This window comes from Diadema antillarum, unplaced genomic scaffold, assembly GCF_040938485.1.
Source record: "Diadema antillarum isolate AM-2024a unplaced genomic scaffold, OU_Dant_1.0 seq00001523_RagTag, whole genome shotgun sequence".
Taxonomy (NCBI): Eukaryota; Metazoa; Echinodermata; class Echinoidea; order Diadematoida; family Diadematidae; genus Diadema; species Diadema antillarum.
Window position 1 is genome coordinate 1,075,638 of NW_027272255.1, and position 22,769 is coordinate 1,098,406.

At 39.5% G+C, this 22,769-nt stretch overlaps 1 protein-coding gene across 1 annotated transcript in view; it reads right to left on the minus strand.

Moving 5' to 3' along the window:
- LOC139710359 (uncharacterized) overlaps positions 1-22,674 on the minus strand; it is a 163,504-nt gene extending 140,830 nt beyond the window's left edge. The window contains exons 1-2 of the mRNA XM_071622282.1: positions 22,551-22,674; positions 1,450-1,605 (exon numbers count right to left, since the gene is read on the minus strand). Coding sequence (XP_071478383.1) covers positions 1,450-1,605; positions 22,551-22,664 — 270 coding nt within the window. The 5' untranslated portion in view covers positions 22,665-22,674. The remainder of the gene's footprint in view (positions 1-1,449; positions 1,606-22,550) is intronic.
- Between the last annotated feature and the right edge of the window lie 95 nt (positions 22,675-22,769).

The window sequence follows — 22,769 nt, forward strand, 5'->3', positions numbered from 1 at the left end:
TATTTTCACTTTTCTCACATAATAAAAGAACACTTGACTTTTGCCTCTTTCAGGAGGCATGGGGAATAATACTACACTTAACATACACCCGTGACAAGTTGAGGAAATGTGTACTTTTTTCAATTTTTTTTTTTTTTTTTAAAATTCTCTTTATATTTTCCTTTATCATTCCAAGCATTGGACATCATACACTGTGTATCTTCTCATCTAGCAGTGACTTCGCAGATACTTTAAAAATTAATAACATTTGAACCGATTGTCCCGTTTCCCCAAAACTTTCAATTGGATAATGTATTCTACTAATATTGCTGCATTCACTCAATCCACATGTTAGTATATGAAGGTGGACTTGTCCTTTACGAACAGCCTAAATGTCCACACGTGATTAGTTTTATTCAAAGTGACTATCTATGCAGTAATAATAACAAGATTTGTGTTGGCACAGGCCAAATCAGCACAGGGCAACTGAATCCATTCAGCATGGATGAACTAATAACAACAACATTAGGCAATGTTGATGTTAGCAAACTTGTCTTGTATATAAAAACTAGAATCAAAACATCAAAATGAAACTTCTTTTCATAATCTGGCATCCATTGAAGGCTGTGACATTTTCAAAAAGATCTGCAGGGACCGATTTTGGAAATCTCATGACCGCCTGAGCTGCCTCCGATGGATGAAATGTCGAACAGGAAATGTTTAATTAGACAATTGCTCTCGGGGAAAGCATACTCCCGTCGTGGAGTTCAGATGTGGCGGGGATAATCCCATTTTATGGCAAGCAAATCCCTCTCTTCTGAGGGGGATGTTTTTCACCAAACTGAAACCACCCCATTTGTGATTTCGAGATAGAGCAAGTGAATGCTCTGTTGTGGCAACACACAGTGTACGTGTCTCATATCTCACTATATGGGAAACTTAACCAAGTAGAACTGCACAGTCAATCAATTCAATTCCATTCAATTTCAGTTTTATTGAAAGATACCAGACATAAATCCAAAGACTAACCGTATTTAATTCGCATCATGTATATGTCTCATTATGCTTTAATAGTTTGAGATGCGGATGGGAGCTAACAAACCTGCAGTGGTCTTTAAACTTTAAAGATATTTGAATGCTGACCCTAGATCCCTGGGTCAACTCTGGCAAAGAATTAGGCTACCATGTAGGCATACTTCACTATAACATGAGATCATACATGTGGGACTAGGAAGGGGAGGAACCAAAATGGAACAGGCACAGTACAAAACTGATAATGTGCAAACCCTTCTGGTTTTCAATGATAAACCAAGTGTATCGTACTAAAACCTTACAACATTATAAATTTGTATGCAGCTAAAAATGAACATGGATTGAAAACAAAAATGGATAGAGTGTATGCGATAAACCTCTGTCTGTGTATCCCTGCAAATACTGAAACGACCACCTGGCCTACTCTTGGGAACTTACTCCTGCATCTGACGCAAGGGACCAATTGTTGCTGCTCTTGCGGATCTCTGGAATGCTGAGCGGCTTCTCCCACGATTTCTGCTCTGGCGCCTTGACAAGCGCCTGGCTGTTGTCCACGCCATTGCTCTCCCCGGCAAACGAGGGTAATCCTGCAGACTGCAAAGTCAATATCAAAAATTCAAACAGAATAAAAAAGTTGTTATCGTCTAATCATGAATCAATTTTGACTCGATCCCTGCACTTTCAGACTACATTTTTCAAGCATATATTCTTCATATAAAAATGTATGCAGAACGAGAAATATTGATTCAATATTTGTTACATCAAAAATATAGTTTGCCACATCCAAGAAGACTATCATATGAATTGAATTCAAATGGAATGAGAGCATTCAGTATCACTCCTCTCCTTTTACTGCTAAAAAAACCCCAAATCCATCCCAGCAATTTAGTAATCCAGAATGTTTCACTAATGCATACAAGAGGAATTTAATTCCCAAAGTGATGCCATGAGGTTTCTGAGAGTTTCAGTTATGTTTGTCATGACACTACTAATTTGTAATGCACACTAAAATATATCATATACATGTACAGTTGTAGTAGTTGCTATATATATATATTATCATCATGATTGTCTCTGGATATTGTTCTTTTTTTCTCTCTCTCTCTTTTGCTTCTCTATGTCCACCCTTCTGTCACTATATGTCTCTCCTCTCTTTCTCTTTTATTTTTATTTTTTTCATCTCTCTCTATCTCTCTCTCACTCTCTGTGACTCTCTGGTGGTCATTGGCCTCATCTTTTAGCATCCCCCACCATCCTCCGGATCCTGTTTGCTCCTCCGAGAAAGTTGGACTCCTACGCTCCATCCTCTCCGTTTTCCATTCTAATTTGTTGGAGGATACTCGGATCGTTAACTTTCACTGCAACCCACATCACATTTATTTCAGATCAACCCTCTTACAGCCTAATCAACAAGAATTGAATTATCTGCTTGTGGAGATAGATAGATATCACGAAAACTGGAACTTATACATATCCTAATAAAAGATAGCATCAACAGAGGCTTGTTCTAGCTGTGAGGGTTACAGTTAAGTCAATCTCCATCTTAAGCTGTTGTTGTTGTATTTCTCCAGGTCTGAGTAGCTTTTAATGATACACACACCCTACAATCAATACAAATATACAATGTACAGGGGCAGATCCAGGATTTCCGTAAAGGGGAGGCACCTTTATGAAATTAAAGGGGGCGCAAGAGCCCCCTCCCCCTTATTTTCTCTGGGTTTTTTTTTTTTAAATAAAAAATAAAGAGGCACGCACCCGGTGCAACCCCCTCTGGATCCACCACTGATGTAACAAACACTTTAAACACACAGGGTGTCAAGGAACAACAGATAACAGCACATGAGTCTTGATCTAGCTTAAAAAGGGACTTCTATTCAATCATGTTACTGTTTGTTCGCATATAAGTCTAAATGTCTGTTTGTTCATTTTCCATCTGAGAAGATGGCTGGATAGCCCATATTCAGGTATGCTATTAAAGCTGGTCTTCCATGGGACCAATTGGATGTGAAGCGGGACCACTTCACTGGGTTAAATACCCTGCTCTTTGCGATGAATGAAAGAAGCGAGATCTTTTATGTGCATAAGTTGTGACTCTCTCACACACGGGACATCCATTTTATGTCCTATCGGAGGGACAGAGTGTTTTGCCTCTTGCTAGAGGGGACGGTATGATTACACACAACATCGCTCAGTGAGACTCGGGTATCGAACCCGGGTTGCTTGGGTCGGAGGCAGACGTGCTACCGATTAAGCCAACTCACCACCCTCACCGTGATATTATCAATGTAAAGTTTACAATTTCAAATTTAAAAGAAAAGAAGAAGAGAAAAAGTCTACCCCACAACATACATGTATGTATAGGACAAATACATATAACTTTCAATGAAGAGCACAAAGACAGCACCTATCTCTAGCAAAAATCATAGAGACTGTCCCCGACACTGCCCATTTCATACATGTATGAGTCAAAGACATTACATGGTAAGAAAACAGGCCAAAGGCCTGCACAGAATGGGCGGAGAGCAACAGGCAGAACGGGCCAAGGCCAAACATGGTAACAGCGGAGAGAGAGAGATCCAAACTGCTGCAGTTCCCTACAGCCATGATTTGATTTTCTCCCATTCACTCTGCTATGAGCCAACTGCTCAATATCACATTACTGCATTTGATTTCTGCATGAAATAAAACAAAAAGATTCAAGAGTGTCTGAAAGAGGCCATTGAGAGAATTCAGATGGGTGAGGTTAGTAAAACCTATATTCCTCCAAAAATATTGGCACATATTCTTCATCACGACTTTATAGCTAAGACACGTCTAAAGTAATTATTTTTGAAGATGCATCCTCCATGGTACACCAGATCAGACATGATGATGCAACTACAGGTTCAGAAATCATAAAATGAACAGACAATATCACAGTGATGTGTTTGTTATTGAAAAATAGTCATAACTCAGATAGAGCTTGTTTTCCACCCAAACAGCTTGCATTACAATGTTATTATGACAAGCTTGCAAGTTTGTATCACCAGTGCATGGCTCCATTCTCACCAAACTGCTATACTTGAGTATAAAACTGTATACTTTAAACAAAATGTCTACGGAATAAATGCAATTCATACTTGCACAGTTTAGTGAACTGTACTCTTGACATGACTATTAAAAGAAACGATGCCAATGGAACAACTTTGTCAGATTGCTTGTGTTGGTGTTTTCAGAATACATAGAACTAAAATTCATAAAGTCATCTGCTTCTGACTGTATTCTTGTTATGCTGATACAAAATCATAACTACAATAAACCAAAGAACAGACGGTGTATTACATGGAATGAGACCAAACAAAAGGCCCCTTTGACCTAGTTACACAGTTGTGTATGTACATGTGGCTTTAAACATCCGCCAGATCGCATCAAAGCTGACAATTCAATGCAACCATTCAAAGTCACTTCACAATGACACTCCTACGCCATTAAGCTGTACAATGAAATGTGAAGAATGCATTATAATGGCTACTGTGCATGTTTGAAAACTCATGGAGGATATTTGGAACCAACTGAAGCAAGCAAGGATGTTGAATGTTCATTCAACTGGACATTATCAGAGACTTCAACTCTCCCATTTTTGGTGGGAGATCTTATGTTTGAGGTCATCTTTGCAAAATCTATAACTCTCCTGCTTAAGTTTGAATTTCTCATGCTCTAGCTGTGTATCTTCCACTTAAACATATTTTCTCCCCCTTAAGGGGATGGTGTAGTATTTGTTGAAATGAGGATTCAGCTTTTACTTTTGCGAGATACATAGAAACCAATTTATGAAATGTTACAGAGCATATAATTCTAGAGGAATTCAAAGCTAATTTGATGAAAAGTGGTTTTGAAATGGCTGAGATATCCAAAAACAAAGTAAAACAAAGCAAAAACGTAATAAAAGGTGGGTTGGTTCTACCTTTTATTAGGAGAGCTTTGTTTTGGATATATCTCAGCTATTTCAAAACCAATTTTTATCAAATAAACTTTGAATTACTCCTAGAATTATATGCTCTTATATATCTCATAAGAGGTTTCTCATTATCTCAAAAGTTATCACCAAAAAATGTTGAAATCCTGAAGCAACATCTCAACCAAAATTATACCATCCCTTTAAAATCCTACTTTCTACTGCCAAAGTTTACTATTGTAATGTTATTTCATATTCTAGAACAAGGCTAAGATATGCAGTACCAGAGAACAATTATAAACATAGAGCTGAACCCCAACCACAAGGGATGTCACATTTTGCCCTCATGATGTGTGCTACTCGCACATGATCCTATTGTGTGCATGTTCGCGCAATCAGTCTCCAGATTGCTAGGGAGTCCAAGCAAGTGGGGGAATCACCCATTCAAGAGAAGCTTAGGGTTGGACTCTCTGCATTACATTACAACCATGGACTTGCAGCTGCCTGTCTGCTCCGCTGACATGTCCGACACTGAATTCAAAGAAGAAACATGAACTGCAAACTTAGCTAAAACTCATTTATTAGTATCAGCAGAATTCAAAGAGTGGTCTTCAAATTATATGAAAATATGATCTGTGCTGAAGTCAAGCCTAAAAACCCTTATCGTCTATCTGGGGCCCCCCTTTTTCCCCCCTGACTGATAGAGTCCCAACAGATCAACTTAATTATGACAGTTTAAACCACTATGGTATATTCCATCACTGTTGGTTGCATGCAAAAACACCCAGCGTTAGGCATCCCAAATTTATCAAGTACCACAACAAACGTTCCCACCTGCTCACTAGATTGTAATACTATCAAAAATCGCACAGGTGGTCAACTTTGTTGGTGCATGCTTTGGTATAGGATGAATGGACAGCATGTACACAGATGTCCAAAGATGTATTTCTTCTTGGGTTTTTTTTTTTTCTATCCTTGTTTTTATCGCGTGGTCATTCCCCAAAATAGATAAGACATCCACAAAAACAACAGCACATGGCTTTCCAGACATTACTTTCTGAACGACGAGGACAGGAATAGCTCATTACCGGTCTAAATCTGGCTAGGTAATTGGCACCTACAGCTTGATAAATGCCTCGAGGCAGGATATCACAAAACGCTAACAAATGTATTGACTTGGAAACTGCGTTTGATGGAGTAACAGATCAAAGGGCCAAGGAAAGAGGAAATAATATGTTTCTGATGGGGGGGGGGGGGAATAATATGCTTCTGATGAAGAAGGGGATTAATATCTGAAGGAAGAGAAATATGGGAAAAGCTTAAAAATCTTCCGCACCATCATAAGCTTGAATGGTATCATGATGATGATATAGAATGAAAGAAATGTGACTACCAGTACAAATACAAGTGTATGTACGGATGTAAATGTGAGCATTATTATCATTATTATTATCATTATTTGTTCGGCTTTCATTCACAAATATCACAGCATTGATGTAAGTTCTAATTCATCAAGGTAACATTCAATTATAAAGAAACAAGTTTCCAAGGATTGGAAATGAAACCTTTCTCATAATTAAACAGTAAGTCCTGATGCAGCTATTCAATTCTTCAAATTCATGAAATTCTTGCGTCAAGTTGTTTATTCACGTCAATGTAGGGCAATTTGTCAATCAGTTGTGATTTAATTAATCCTGTTTATCAATGTAAATGTGTGGTATTTACAGGTGAAAAATTGTATTTGTCAAGTCTGGTAAAAGTTTAGGAAGTTAGCAGTAGCTAATTAAATGCATATTATCTACAAAAACTACACATATAATCATAATTCTGAGTGATAAAAATAACAACAACTTAAAAGCCCTGTTTACCTTTGGGTGCAATGATTCAAAAAAAATGTTCAAGATATCACAGTTGATGCATATGTGTAGGTCTGTTATATCACAAAACATCCTATTGTACATATAAAATTTTTGCAATAAACCTAAGATTTAAGGAGATATCATGATTGTTTTTCTGAATAAACAAAAACTATATGTGGTTTAGCCTAGAAACATTTTTATTAATTGCTCACATTTTGTATATTTAACAAGACTTAACATCAATTATACTGGTTCAATTTTTTACATTGGTTGTTTCTATCTCTAACTCACATTTGAGAACTATTTTGAAGCACTACTGTGGGGCTTTTGTTTCATCTGCAAATGGTAAATTATGCCTTTAAATATGATACACTGCATACCCATTGTTTACAGAAAGTCATCTCAAGTATGTACACTAAAACCTTAAAATGACAAGGGCTACAAATGTGTATATTGTACATACACTGGAGATTGGGCACTACAGATGTCAATAAATTCCACAATCAAGTTGTGGAGTGGTTGCAAAGCGAGAGTTTTGCATACTTCCGAAACGGATAACACTGCACATTAGAGATAGTTAATTATGCAGTTGAGCCATTTGGCTGGGATGACTCTCATTTATCTCGCTTATTATAGCACTCAATTGCTTCCTTCAACAGTTAGCACTCAGAGCACTGTCCAAACTCAAGTTACGTTTTAGTTGTACTAGTCACATCTCTTGTTGGATAGAAAGGTACCTGTAAACTCAGAATGGCGGTACATTAATTTTCGCGCTACTTTCGGCTAGGCAAAAATTCCCAGGTTGAACTGTGCACTTCGTCATTTGATCAATACACTACTACAGCAGTACTAGAAACGTTTGTGTGTATGTGTGTGTGTGTGTGTACCAGAGTGTAAGTGTGTGCACAGTATCTTATAAATAACAAACACACATGCACTGAACAAAATATCTTGGGTATTCATTTGAGCATGTGTATGTCTAAGACCCCGTTTACAGCCCGGCCTCAATTGCGCGGCCGAGTCTCGCAATTTTGTCCGTTTACACTGCTGGGCTCGGCCGCGCTTTTAATTCATACCTTTCAATACTTTGTCGTAGTGGCGCTCTGCTTGTAAACAAACGCAATTTGGTATAGTCTGGTTTTCAGACCCTTTGCCAACTGGATTCCGTGGCTACGAAGTCGCCGTTCGGGCAAAGGCCTTAAATTATACTCGTTTTCGACGTTGAGGGGGTTAATATCGTGAATAGCGAAATAGTACGGGCAGAGGGTCTGGAAGCCAGACTAAAATTAGCCGCGTATTTGGCCCAGTTTGCGCTTACACCAAGAAGAGGCCGGGCTCCAGAGCGTGGCCAAATGCGCAGCCAATTTTGGCCTCGCATTTGGCCTTTTGCGCATTTACACTGAAATGAAGGAGGGCTCGGCCGCGGCTCGGCCGCGGCCGAGCCTCGCACTGTAAATGGGGTCCTAGACTAGCAGCTTTCTGTGCAGGATGTACATATCTGAATAGATCATTTGAGTGTGCATGTAGTTCTAGAACGTACAAAAACCAACTTTGATTGGCCAAAAGTGATCAGTGATGGACATGGGTACTAGTACTTGGTTTAATATATATTATCCATAGTCCAAACTTTGGTCTCATAAAAATATTTCTAGTCATGATTGCTTACTTACAAATTTCTTTCCTACTTTTGTATGCACCCCCCCCCCCCATAGTGTTTAACAATATATATTCTTTTCATAATCCTCCTTTTGAAATTACTGTAACAGAGGACATGTTCTACTGTTCACTTTTCACACTTGGTCCAGTTAGATTAAACTTTCAATAGCAAGTTTTTAGTTTGCTGACTGTTGACACTTTAAAAAGTGGACAAATGTTTTAATACATGTATATTTAAAAACAAAGTAACTAAAATATTTGCATATCATATCTGTTGTTGCACTGGAGTCACGGAGCACGAAATGAAAAAAACAAAACAAAACAACAACAACAACAACAAACTTTTCACATCAAAAGCATTCCAAATTTACACAGTGTATGTGTACACAAGCACTGAAATCTGCAGGAATACTATGATTTTTTAGCCATTTATTTCTGTTTCCTGCAATATATACTAGTATTTCATCTATGATTCTTTGAAGAAATGTTTCTACTGCATTGATTGCTTCCCTTACGAGAGAGTATGGAATCTTGTGTCATGGAAACCTAAGACTTTTTAACAACCTTATTCATATTTCCAAAGTTCTATTACTCATTTACTAAGTATTCACGGCAAAGCCAAGTCAATCTAATAACATAAAATGCTTCTCTCATGATCACCCGAAATGATACGGAAACTGTTCAAATGTTTGCTAAAATTGAAAAAAAAAAGTTCTCACAGCAAAAGAAAAAAAAACCCCAGTAAGAAATGGAAAAGGATGTTTCGGTTTCAAATTTGGTTTCTTTTTCCCTAAACCCGAGACAACCTGCTTCAAATTGTTAGTGATCTAGGACTATGCATTGCGGAATTTTGATCTTCATAAATTGGTGCTGATATCAGTTTGCCACTGAAATAAATTTCCTTGTGTCTGTGTGTGTTTGCGTGTGTTTATGTATGCTGCCAACCATGTTGTAGGTCCTGCAATGATGGTATATTGGTTAACAAACTGCGTACCACAGATCTGTTCAGTTATTAAATAGGCATGGCAGGTCACAAATATCGTTTGAAAACACAATGGAATGGAGCCCATCTTTTTAAGAACTGCAGTGTGATACACAGTGATACCATATCAATATCGTTTTGAGAACCTATTTTTGAGTTGAATTGCACTATATACAAAAATATCATCAAAAACATCTACAGTCTCTTTTAGTATGTCAGGCCAGTGGGTCCACCCATAAGGTGACATACAAATCTCCTCAGTGAGGACATAAATGTTTGTTGTGACTACAGAAACTTTAGTTACAATAGCCCCATGGGCTAATGAATTTGCATTCAGGCTTGCCCTTGGCCAGCAGACTAGCAAAAAAAAAAAAAAAAAAAAAAATATCTGAACTCCTCGAATCTTGAGGCACTGCCGGGAAGGAGGATTACCCATCTCTGTCTTGCAGATGTAGAAAGGAGGGGCTGGAAATAAACCCCGCTTGCTATACGAAGGGAGGGTCCTTGCCCTCATAATCTGAGTGAGGGTGAGGTTGAGGTCCCCCCCCCCCCCCCACTGAGCATATGAGTCTCTTGGCATAGCAAAAAAAAAGAAATATTTCATTCTCCATGCCTACTTACGACCCAACCTACAACCGTCCACACCAGAACAGCTAAAACACACTCACCACATGGCAATGCAATTATCATTCCGTCTCTACAATTTACCACAAGACAGTTACCTGGCAATTTCGTCACAACTACTGATGTCATTTCACTATTTTGGTTATTGCTGTCACCTTGCTGTCACCATAAATTGATGCACCATGCCTTCATGATGAATCTGGATAGACTCTGTTATTTGGTATATTACAGTCTCCTCAAATTTCTTTATTCCATGGTTTATGTTCTATCTCTTAATACTGTGTAAATTGCTTATTTGTTCATCTTCAGCATCAAATGTCAACCATTGTGGTCTAATGTGGACCAAGGTCCTTTCCAGACATCATTCTGGTTGGGCTTCACTTGGCAATGCTTCAGAAAGACTTGAATGCATGATATAGGTTGCTGGGAGGAACTATCGAAAAATGTGATCTTTTTTAAAAGCTTCACCTTACAAACCTACAAAACTTTAAATTCCTCACTGTATGTGTGTTAGTGTAGGAAGGACTTCACAATCAGAATTTACCAGAAACAGTACTGAGGCTGCCTGAATTAGACCAATAGACCAAACATAGAATAAAGCTCTACACACAGATTACAACTTATAGTCAGATATGGCCTACCCTCCAGACCCAACAAGTCTTGGTTCCGAAGCTGTGGGTGGTATCAAACAACAAGTGTCAGTTCTTGATATCGGCAATATCTACAGTATGTGCCATGCAGCGAGCATCGCGTATGATGTATTATGGGATAGCTCGGGGGACAATCATGCATCTGGTTTTGGGTGCATATGCACTCAGGTCACGCTCTGTCTCTATCCAGGTTTTGTTTGTTTGTTTGTTTTTAATCAGAATTCTTCGCTTTCCGTCATGTGACCAGCAAATAGTAAAATTTAGAAGTTTAAAACTTGTGATTTAGCTTAATTCTATCAAACCGAAGAAATAAGCAGCAACGAAAGAAAAGCAGACGAAAATTGCATTGACTTGCATGGGAACTGAGACACGCGCACGGCAACCGGAAACGACAACGCTCCCGAGGAATCCCACAGTGCATCTGTGACAGGGATCTGCAGCGTGCGCAGAAGGTCTTTTTTTTTTTTTGCGCATTGGCAATTCTGAGAATTACCAGTTCAATCTTCCTGTCCATTTTGCACCACCGCTAAGGCTAGCAAATTGGTTCTTTGGATTCTCCTCAAAATTTCTTCAACATTTTCATAGATGCTTTGCGCATTGGAGTCTTTAAGATCAAATGGTCTTCTTTGACAAGCGAGGATGTGATAACTAGGGATCAAAATGCTCATGTCTAGTCAAGCCTCATCCCTACCACCCCCTCCCCCCTCCCCCCTCCCCCACCCCGTATTTTGCAAACAAGGCCACTGACATATTTTCATGTGCGAGATTTGACACCACTCAGAGCCAACAGTGATGTCATGTTGTACAGGAAGCTGTTTATAATGTTTAGACTGCCTGACAACCACCAAAGAGGAAGGGGTGCTGTTAAACATAAGATACATGACATGGTGGGACCAAATTATCATCATCTAATTAATCCTGAAATAGTGAAACCTTATGATGCGAGGATGAAAACATCTTCTAATAGAGGGACAATCATGCCAAAAATATATATGAGCATACATGTATTATGTTCCAGACAAGACATATTGTACTATAATTATGTGCATACTTTGTAACACCCATATCCTGTCACCAAAAAAAATAAATAAATAAATTTATAGCTGGTTCATTTTAAGATGGAAGAATTCTTTGCAGTGGTAGTATTACAAAGACAAACCCCATTGCTGTCTAGTAGTCAAAATGATCTGTCCCTTTCAACATTTATCTTCTGAATGTTGTGTGCAAACCACAAATGTGCACAGTATGAAAAGAAGGTAAAGTACAGCTGTAGCAGCGAGCTTCCAATGAATGTTTCAGTAGCTGGCACATGTGCGTGTCAAACATCATACACTGTTTTGGGTATGCCGGAAATGTTTGCAAAGATTGCTAAATGTCACGACATTGGCTAATCAAATTCGAAGAGTATTCCAAGTAGCACCCATAAATTCCAAAATAAAGGGCAACTTCAAGCTTTGATAAAACTAAAGTCAGATATTACAGCAATGGCTGACTGTGTTTAAATGAAAATAAATAAATGGTTGTGGCTCGTGCACTACAGCGATTGAGCGAGTTGATGTGAGCCTTAAATTCACAAATGAAGTGAAAACTCTGCCTAAGTAGTTGCGGATGTCTTGTCCGTCACACTGGAAATGGCCTATTTAAAAACGCAGGTCAGAGAAACACAAACCAAAATGCCTCTCGTACTGCCACACGGTGACAGGCAGTCACTGGATTTCATAACCGGACAAGACATTTGCACAGGGTACACCTAAACTTATGCAGCTCGCATGCTGGAGGGTCAACAATTGGTACACATCACTTTAAAGAAATCTTTTGCGTAACATAATTTACGTCAACTGCATACACTCACCAGAAAATCCAGACTCATTGTATAAACCAGGGTTCCAATCTGCTGCACTTGCAGAAGAAATATCACCAAATACCACAGGAGGGGGGTAGAGAGAGGTAATGAATGTTCCACTCGTGGAACTCTTTAGCAAAACACGCAGCACATGCCTCTTATTCCGACTGAAGAAAAGCCCCGCTCGGATCTTTGCAGCTCAGTCAGCCAGGGTCAGGGCGAGTGCATATTCCACGAGGAAAACACGGCACGACAGACGCTGCCACCTCTTCAGCCCTTCACAGGAGGGCAGGGAAAAAAATGAAGGAAAAAAAAATAAAGCTCAGACCTTCAACTACGCTCCCCGCACTCGGGATCTACCGTGCACGCGTGCACATGCCGTGCAGCAGGAGATGGGGGCACAGCGCTACTTTCTTGTGGAGACCTTGATGTCTGTGTTGCGATACTGGAAGGACAGTTTGAATCGAACATTTCCCCGACAAACAAACAAAAAGAAGAAAGGAGGAGTCCAACTCGTGTCTGCGCAACTCATCAAAATAAAACTCAAATGGAGAATAGCTCTTCTATTGATGGGGGTACTGTATCATGCCCACTAAAACGTACAAGAGGCTTTTCTCTTGGGGGAGGGGGAGAGCGTGCGGGGGCCCACGCGGTCTTGTTGCTGTGAGTCATCCCTGAATGTTGGCTGGGGGAGAGCTCGCCCGCCAAAGGGGCACATCCTGCTCACATGCTAATCATCCATTAGACTCACTTCCTTGAGCTGTACGTCTATAACCCAGTTGGAAATCTGGTCTCATGTTGTTGTTGTTTTCTTTCTTTCTTTCTTCTCTCCCTGCAGCACATATGGCGATTTAAAAAAGGGATTAATAAAAGCATCATGAAATTAAATCAGTTCAACAATTACCTCCTTATCAAAGTTTGGGCAACTTGAGGAATAGGGTTGGGGTGACAATGTTATAAACTGAAAACGACTTTGGACATCTCCCTTACATACAACGCCGGATAGTGAGTGTGTCTGACAGAAGAGACTACGTGTAAACTTGTACAAAAGGGCTCTGCATCTGATGTTGGGACTATGCATCAAATATCAGATTATGTATCTGGAAAGTAGCATCCATCATTTTAGCTTGTTTCACCCATTTCAAACATCTCTGGAATCAACATGAGATCCTGACCACATTCTCCCAATGGCCAGTTCATTGTTGTCAAAGTATGTGTACAAACTGCATTATTCTTTGCTTTGGGATTATTCCATAGGTTGTTGGGTTTCAGCATTGTGATCTGTGAGGTGATGGAAGAATATAGGATTTAGTATTACGTACATGTACTTCACCTAGAATTTACGGGAGGGGGGGGGGCATTTCATGACGCATTTTGTCAATTATTTTCTCTTTTTGAACAAATTTGCTCTAAGCCAATCAGATGCAAGAATTTCACTAGCCTATAACACTCTGTCACAAAAAAAAACCCTGAAAAAAAAAATGCTTCATGAAATGCCCCCCCCCCCCCCCAGCTTTCGCCGTGTCAGGCAGCTAAGAGTGAGCTCCTTTGATCAGAGAGGAATTAGATATAAAGAGGAAACATTGTGTCAAAATGTGTGAATGGCCACCACCACACAAGATCCATCTATAGCTAGACCACGAGTGTGATAAATGACACAGAGATGGGTTTGGTCCAAAGGAAAGAAATGACATCAGTCACTGCTAGACTGATCCAACATCATGCATAGCACAAGGCAAACCACCAGTGATACAACATCAATAATACACAGAATGACTGTATTTGTTTATATCCCACAGGAAGCTGCTGGGATTCCCCCCTGGCCAGACTACTGACTCCTCCCTCCCCTACACACACTGAGTACTTAACAAATTACAGGTTATTAAGTTGGACACAGTGACATGCATAAACATGGTTTAATATGATGCTGCTTGGGTATAATTTGATAACTACTAGCACAGATATTTCTCCAACATTTGGTTTTCATATATCCAGTTGAGAAGCCATCATGATCTTTACTTTCACTGACAATTTTCAAGCGCATGGGTATAGGGTTGGGGTCGGGGCAAATATAAAGTAACTTTTAGTTTTACACAAAGGGGTGATTCACAGAATTAGAACTACTTACACGTAATGGCCATTGTCCTGACATCTGAACATAAATGACTTGCATACAATTGTAGGTGTGTCCATCCCGGCCTGAGCCTTAACTATACATCCAAAGTATACTATGGCATATACCCAAAAGCTGTTGTCCAGTTAACCTCTCCAATGACAGCTAAAAATAAGTCCATTTTGTGGGAAAAGCAACACAATGGACCACTTTACTACTGTACCGTACTTTAAAAGTGTACTATTGAAAGGCCTACAGGTATAATAACTTATAACAGCACCGAGTAAAAAATGAAAAACAGGTTCTGTTTGGTTTTCCTTCCATATTCTGGGATATGTTGATGGGTAGAATGAAAAGGAAGAATTCAACACAAAACACTCAGATTCGTAAAGAAGATCTGGCGGATGGAGAGAGCTAGCGTGATGGGAGTTTGCCCTCGACATGGATATGATTCAACTCCTAGTTGGGCAAGAAAGTTTTCGTCCCTGATTCGTTTTTGTTGTTTTAACCTACAATGTAGACAACTAACAGGCTCTGGCAACCACATAGTCTTTAATGCCAAATCACATGTGGCGTGCAATGCACCAAAAAATAAACAATTGAGGAATTATATACAGATGTTCTAATTTCTGAACACATTTTGCAATGTTCTTTTAACCCATAGAGGACAGGCTGATTTTGCTACAATATGCATCAATTTCCCATAATATATAGACTACTTGCCCAAGTATACTTGGGACTCATCCTCAATTGGTTACTACATATATTTAATTTCAGATTAACCTTTAAATGTGAATGGCACACATAATGAATAAAATAGGTACAGATATGGGTAATGTGGAGATCAGCATGTTGCCCAACTACAAGTATGCAAGTGAGCATTCCTCAGAATCTTCACATGTGATAAAGACACTTCCCTTCATAAAGCTTGTTAATAGCCCTGTCAGGTGTTGTGACAAATCACCTGCATGAACATAAAATCCACTGGAAATGAGCTAATTCAAAAATAATGCCCCAAATTTGAGCTCTCCAATTTCTTGCCAGTCTTGGCTGAAAATGAGAATGATAGGTCTCAGCACGCGATGTACCCAATGCAGCATGTTCTTTGTGATGAACAGAGGGGAAAATTGGATGATGCCTGGTTTCGGAAAACGTAATAAGGAAGAGGAAGCGACATGCTCTTGTGTATGACATAGTGAAAAGACAGGCAAAGGCCCACAAGGCCCACAAAACAAAACAAAAACATGAAATCAAGAACACCTCCCAAATGAGCTGACTATGAATTTGTGAGTAAGTACTGACCTTATATTCAAATTACATTGTATACCCAGTAAATCTCATGGCACCTTGAGTTGGAAGCCACAAGAATAGAGGTTAAACATCAGAAGAAATGACTGCAACTGGTAATTTAAGCCATGTACAAAGTTCTTCTGACATTGTAGTCCCTGCATTATAACAAAGACAGTGAACTAAGCACCAAATCAAAGTTGGCCTCTGAAACTGAACTTTTTTTCTGTAGAGATTTCCTAACAGTTGCAGCAAAATCAGTATCTGAGGATGGACCCAAAGTAGGGCTTTTCTCTTTTCTGTGATCATCTCAACATCATCATCGTCATCATCGATGCATTTATCTCCTTTACATCATAAACAAGATGGTGAATTTTCCCCAACACCATTCTCAACTGTCAGCCCCAGATCTGCTACTTTTCCATCTGGTCATCTCATCACAGTGGCAAAATCAGTCCCAAAAGTGAGAGTTCATGTGTGATGCTTTCTTCTTCAACAGCAAAAGAAAATACATTAACACATAGGCCTACACAATAGAGAGTCATGGATATGTCATGCAGGGTAAAGCTAACTCGATGCAAATAAGCATTGCAGAATGAAAGCAGGAGTCACCTAAAAAATACACAGTGTTTTGGCCACATGCTTCAGATGATGATCAATAAAATTCATAAACTAGTTATGAAAACTTGTGCAATAATGATACAGCTGCACAATAATGTTACAAACTACCAGTAGTAAAAGCAGAAATAGGAGTGACTATAATACAACAGGGCTGTTAAAACAATGAAAAGAAAAAAATGTAAACATATACGGTGTAGTTATTATTAAGAAATGTTTCGAGTGGCTATGTATAGATGTGCTATCCTGTAACACAGTACTTCCCTTGCAGATCTGCACTTAGAAGTTATGTACTGGCTGAGTATTCCCTGTACATGGCTCTGCTGAAGAAGACATCGAAATGGGTGATATTATAGTCAAGGATGAGTAATAACAGTATTGATCTTCAAAAAGAAAGCTAGAATTACTCTACACATGTACAACAATTAATAACAGCACTGGGCTTTAAAAAGACAGCTAGAATTACTCTATAATTTTTTGCTGATTGTTGTCCTTAGCATCAAATATATGCATGAGACGTCCTGGGAATGCGCTGCCAGTCACTTAAAAAAAAAAAAAAGTGCCCTGTATGAGTCTACACAGCTTGCACATGTCTGAACACACCCTCTTTGCGCCAAGCATAATCTAAAGCTTCCTTCCTCTTAAAACCCTGCGCCCTTACCATGCAGCAGGCCACCTGTTGCCTACGAAAGGGGTGTGAACACCAGCGTTTATGGGTGAGACAAGGTCCCCCTGGATTTACTATCAAACACATGAGGTCCGCAACACTATAGCGAGTTATGAAAGGATGGCAAAGGGTGCACAGGATGGAGGGGGGGGGGGGGGGCAGCAAGTGAGAGATTCACATCAGACAAGATGGAAGGGGCTAGACAGAGAAACACACCCTGAAACAGGGAATAATGTACAAAAGGTCAAAGTTTTTGAGAGCAAATGAGGGCACAGCACAGCAAGCAAAATAGCTTGCCGTACATACTGTATGGTAATCTGGTAATCATTTACAAAGTGCTCTATGCAAACATGGTTGTTGTCCCCCCCACCCTCCCCCATGAGCAATACATAATGTAGCACAGGAAAAAATACTGACCATGCAGAAGGTAAACAGCCATCATGTTTTGATGAAACTGAAAATGAGAGATGCCACTGTGTGTATCCCATTACAGTAATAATTATCTCCTGTATATATCATTTTACATTGCTTTCAATATGTTTTTGTGTGCACATGCCATCATTTTGGTATAGACACATGTACATTGTACATCAAAGACAGAAAATTGATGGCACAGAGAGAAAAGCAGATAGCTGGACAGATATAACAATACAAATACAGTAGGTCGAAGATGGAAAGATAAATATACTGTACATATGGACGGAGATAGAGGTAAAGAGGTCACATCTCAAATAAGTTACAAAGAAAAAGAAAACAAAAACCCACAGCAGATCTGTGAATGATAAAAGACAGGCAAACAAAACATTAAACCACATCAGATGAAGGGATAGATGACAAAAACAATGAATAAATCTGTGAGGCAGAAAAAGAGAGAGAGAGAAAGGTGGGCCAAGTGAACTGAGCATCATTATTCTCAGTTAGTGACACTGCCAATACATATACTTGCTCACACTTCCAGGAAAGCACAGCAAGCATGAAAACATAGAAGCATGCAAAATTCAAGGGGGTATGCTGACAAGAGTGTATCTTCAGCACAGGAATTCAGTAACTTTCACTGGGAAGTCGCCTGAAATAGCACAAGGCTGTCTCTGGTAATCCACTCATAATGATGATTTAATGCAGTCGGTGAGCTCCAAAATGACTTTGGGCGATGTGCTGTGAATCCTTCTGAGAAAAAAAGTAGTATTGATTGCAGCCTATTTTAATCTCAGAAAGGAGCTACTTTGAAAAAAAGTGAGTGAATACATGATTAATCTGTTTAATTAATGGCATTAAGTAATACAGTGCACTCCCATTATAATGAACACGGTTACAACAAAGTAAAAATTCAGGCCGCAACACTATTCATTCTATAAATGCATTTCTATTGTTTATTTGTTCCTGAAGATATAGTGAAATTTTGATATAACGGAGGAAAACTGCCGGTCCCGAGGACTTTGTTATAACGGGAGTCCACTGTATTAAGTCCACCATACCATCAGCAATATGACTGCACAGAGTCAATGACATTTTGAGGTGGCAGTATTGAGGTTACTATAGTAACAGCCCATATGCAACCTTGCACCTACTAATAAACTCAATAGTATCTTTGCAGTTTCTGGCTAAACCTCTTCCTCAGATCCCATTGCCCACCCCCCCCCCCCCCCACCCCCCCCCCCCAAAAAAAAAAATAATAATAATAAAGTGAGGGTGGGGGAGGAGCCGGGAGTGGTGGCAGGGGTAAAATTATGAGATGCCACTTCGTGAACAAAACACAAATAAAAAATAAAAGTGGTTGTGAGATATTACATACCAATGTCCACTCCAATCTCCTTTAATCCTGCAAAAATTATCCCCCCCCCCCCACACACACACAATTACCCACTACCACAGAATATATTCTGGCCGGTAGAGTTAGACACTACTTCATGAAACTGAGTATACGTACCACAATACCACAACTTGATTTTGTCAATTAATGATTTACAAATATACAATTTTGTGATTTGTGTGGACAAAATGATTCATGACTAGTAAAATGTAAATAACAGTCAACCTAACCACACACATTTTTATTGTAATAACCATTGGCCTGATAATGTGATGTCAAATTCTCCACGCACAGTTTCAGTAGATATAAATTAGATTTACTTGTTAGAACATTTTTACCAGCAGCAGCATAGAACTAGCTGCAAAGAGTCTAGTAAACTTACATCTTCATGTAAAACCTTGAACCTTGAACTTGAAGTATTAATCCCTTTCAGCAGGTCTTTGGAACTATCCCGTGATGTCTAAAACCCTAGATATAAAAATCTGTCTGTCCAGAAGAGTTTGTTTATGGTTTTCCTCTGAAGATGGGTATAGGAGAAGGATTCCTTGAATTGAAGCCAGATGTTGTCTCTGCACTGACTGCAGAACATACAATGTATGGTATACAGACTGATCTTTCGGTCTAACAGTTAGCAAAATCATGCCCACCTTTGCTATTCATTTTGCATTTCATGTTGGTACCATTTAATACTACATGTACAACAGGTACTGTATCAGCAGTAGCAATGCATGGTTGTGGTTTATTTGGTACAGAAACTAAAAGATAGCTACGTAGTACAACTCGATATCAACAGGCTACGAATACATGATAGTCTTATCCTCGCTGTCATTACCTCTGCCAAGGGAGGAGGTTATATTTTCATCGGCGTTGGTTTGTTGGTTTGTCCGTGTGCAAAATAACTCAAAAAGTTGTTAATGGATTCGAATGAAACTTACAGGGAAGGTTGAAAATGACACAGTAACAGATGATTAAATTTTGGTAGTGATCCCGGTTTTTTTAATGGATTTTATGAAGGATTTTCAATATTTTGGCAGGTAGGGTCAATGAACTTTGGAGTTCAAGCTGCATATTTTTTAGGTTTTCATATGCGCACTAGAATGCGTGCTCTAGTTTCTGGTCCAGGGCGAGACACGCTGCACAGCTGGCATTGATGATGTAACAAAGTTTCTATGTTAAGAAATCGGGCGATTTTCAGCATGCATACGTATGGGTGGAAATCATCTCTATCGATTTCTATGGAAAAACAAGATCACTGGTGGAAATGAGCTGCTTAGTGGAGGTCTACCCTCTAAGAGTGCTCCTCTAGTTATCATTATCATATTTTTATATCATATCATTATCATTTGTGACCGTGCACCTCAAAACGAACATAAAGTCGCACACACTGATTTTACGCGACTGAAAATAAGTGAAATGGGTCAACCTAGCCGAACTTGACTTTTTCATATTTTCTGAAAGAGCGGGTCTTCTTTTACATTATGCTAAAATTTGGTATCATAACACGGGCAGGAAAGTGTGTTTTTTTAGCAGTTTATCTCGAACATTTTTGGTAGAATAGTGTGATTAGGTGTGTCTTTAGAATCCCTTTTTCATTTCTGAAAAAGCTTGTCCACACTCTTCACTTTCAACTCTAATAACTTTTGAAAGGATAGTGCTACTGCTTTGAAAGTTGGCATTAATTATGGACAGGTGTTCATGAGGCATGCTTAATTTCAGTTTAATTTGATAATCCCTTCATTGTTGTTACTCTGGTGGTTTACTTCCTATTTTTTGTCCCATTCATCGCACAGCCAGCACGGTTTGGTAACGATTAAGCACTTGAATAGACACTGTACTTCAGAGCCTCTTTTCTCAGTTCACACTTTCCTGAGTTTGTGCTTTCTTTCAAATATTTAGATAGGTTAGGAGAGTTCATTTGATTTGAGTCATACATCATTTTAAAGCTTAAAGTCTGCTCTAACTTTCAGAATATGGTCTTAACTAAAAATTCATGTCTGGCGACGTTTTGTTTGTTTTGAGGTGCAGGGTCACATTTATCAATCTATCTATTTGGCATTTCAACATAAATGTATACAAACATAAAATCATATTTCATGATACAAAAAGATGTGGTGATTCTAGGTGCATACTGCTGGTTGCCAGAGGAGGAAAAAAAGGCACTGGGGTACGACTACGAGGCCTTCCTCAGTCCGACCAGTGCGAATGCACCTGGAGTCAGCTCAAGCTCAGCTAGACTTAGACAGAAAGATCCGTCTGTCCGGAGGACTCTTTTGTATTTTGCCATTAATGCTGTCCTCCGTAGACAGACGGAAGGTTGTAGTACCCATTGCTGTGTGGATGTTCTTAACCACTGTCTCTATGGAAAATTGGGTGAGGTACCTCACCCTTCTCGATTGCGTCTAATTCACGGCCCTAGGTCGGCAAATTTAAGCTTGAATAGTTAAATCAACTATTCAAGAATAGACTACACTCACCAGATTAATGAATAATCCAATATTTCGGTAGAATTTTCAACGCAAAACACACATCAACCAGCCCGTCGCGTCTTCACGTTCAAACTGTAGAAACATACAGTATGAATCTATTAGCCAATCACATGCGAGGTAGTTTCTACATGTTTTTTTTACTAAAAAAGTACCTCGCATGTGATTGGTTTACAGATTCAAAATGGCGACCTACGGCTAGCGAACGGCGATGTTGCGATATGGATAAAATTTCTGCATTATAACCGCGTTACTGTGAGTATTTCGATTGCAAAATGTGAGAAATTAACCCCAAATATTGCTGCATAATGTGTCATGTCATGTCAAACTTGTTTGAATGTAAAAAAGCTGTCTGAAATTTGGTTTATCGTAACGTTTGATCTGTGCGCGTTGCTCCACACAGGAGCTGGGATCATTGACTTCGGTCTGTATACGGAGGGGATCCGTGAAGCCAGACGCAGTCTCCGCGGAACATTCACCGACGGACAGATACAGACCGATCTTTCGGTCAAAGCTAGACTCTATTACGTATTACAAACAATATCAAATATTAATGCATTATTAGTATTACACAAAAGAAATATGCCCTTCATCTGACTGGCGATGGTGGTAGTGGTACTTGCAGCAGTGCAGTGCTTGGTATTTATGTCGTTGTGATACTGGACAACATCCAACACTGAGTGAGTCAGAATGCACAGGGATGTCAGAGCGACAGCTACAGACAGTAAACACAACTGAACTGATCTGGGGGGCGTTTCATCAACGAGTTCGTCGGAGTTTTCACCGACAAATTTGCTATCAGCCAATCAGACGCAAGGATTTACACTGACAACTGTTAAAAGCTAATGAAATCCTTGGTCTGATTGGCTGATAGCAAATTTGTCGGTGAAAACCCCCGACGAACTCGTTGATGAAACGCCCCCCAGGTGATATCTTTTAGTACACCACTACAATGGCCGAGTGTGATTTGACCACACTGCACGCCAACAAACCATGAAGCTCCTTGAACAAACCTTGTTTTCCTCAGTAGGTCCATTTGACAGGCCGTCTAGGATGGCATCGAACCCGATTTCATCTGGAACAGGTGGAGGGGGAGGAGGTGGTGGGGGTGGTGGCATCGGAGCCATTTTGGCATAGAGAAACTACGGGCACGGATATCACACGGAATATCGGGGTGAACTAAGCTGAGACCAATTGAAACGCCTGTAATATGGTATATTTTAAGACTCTAC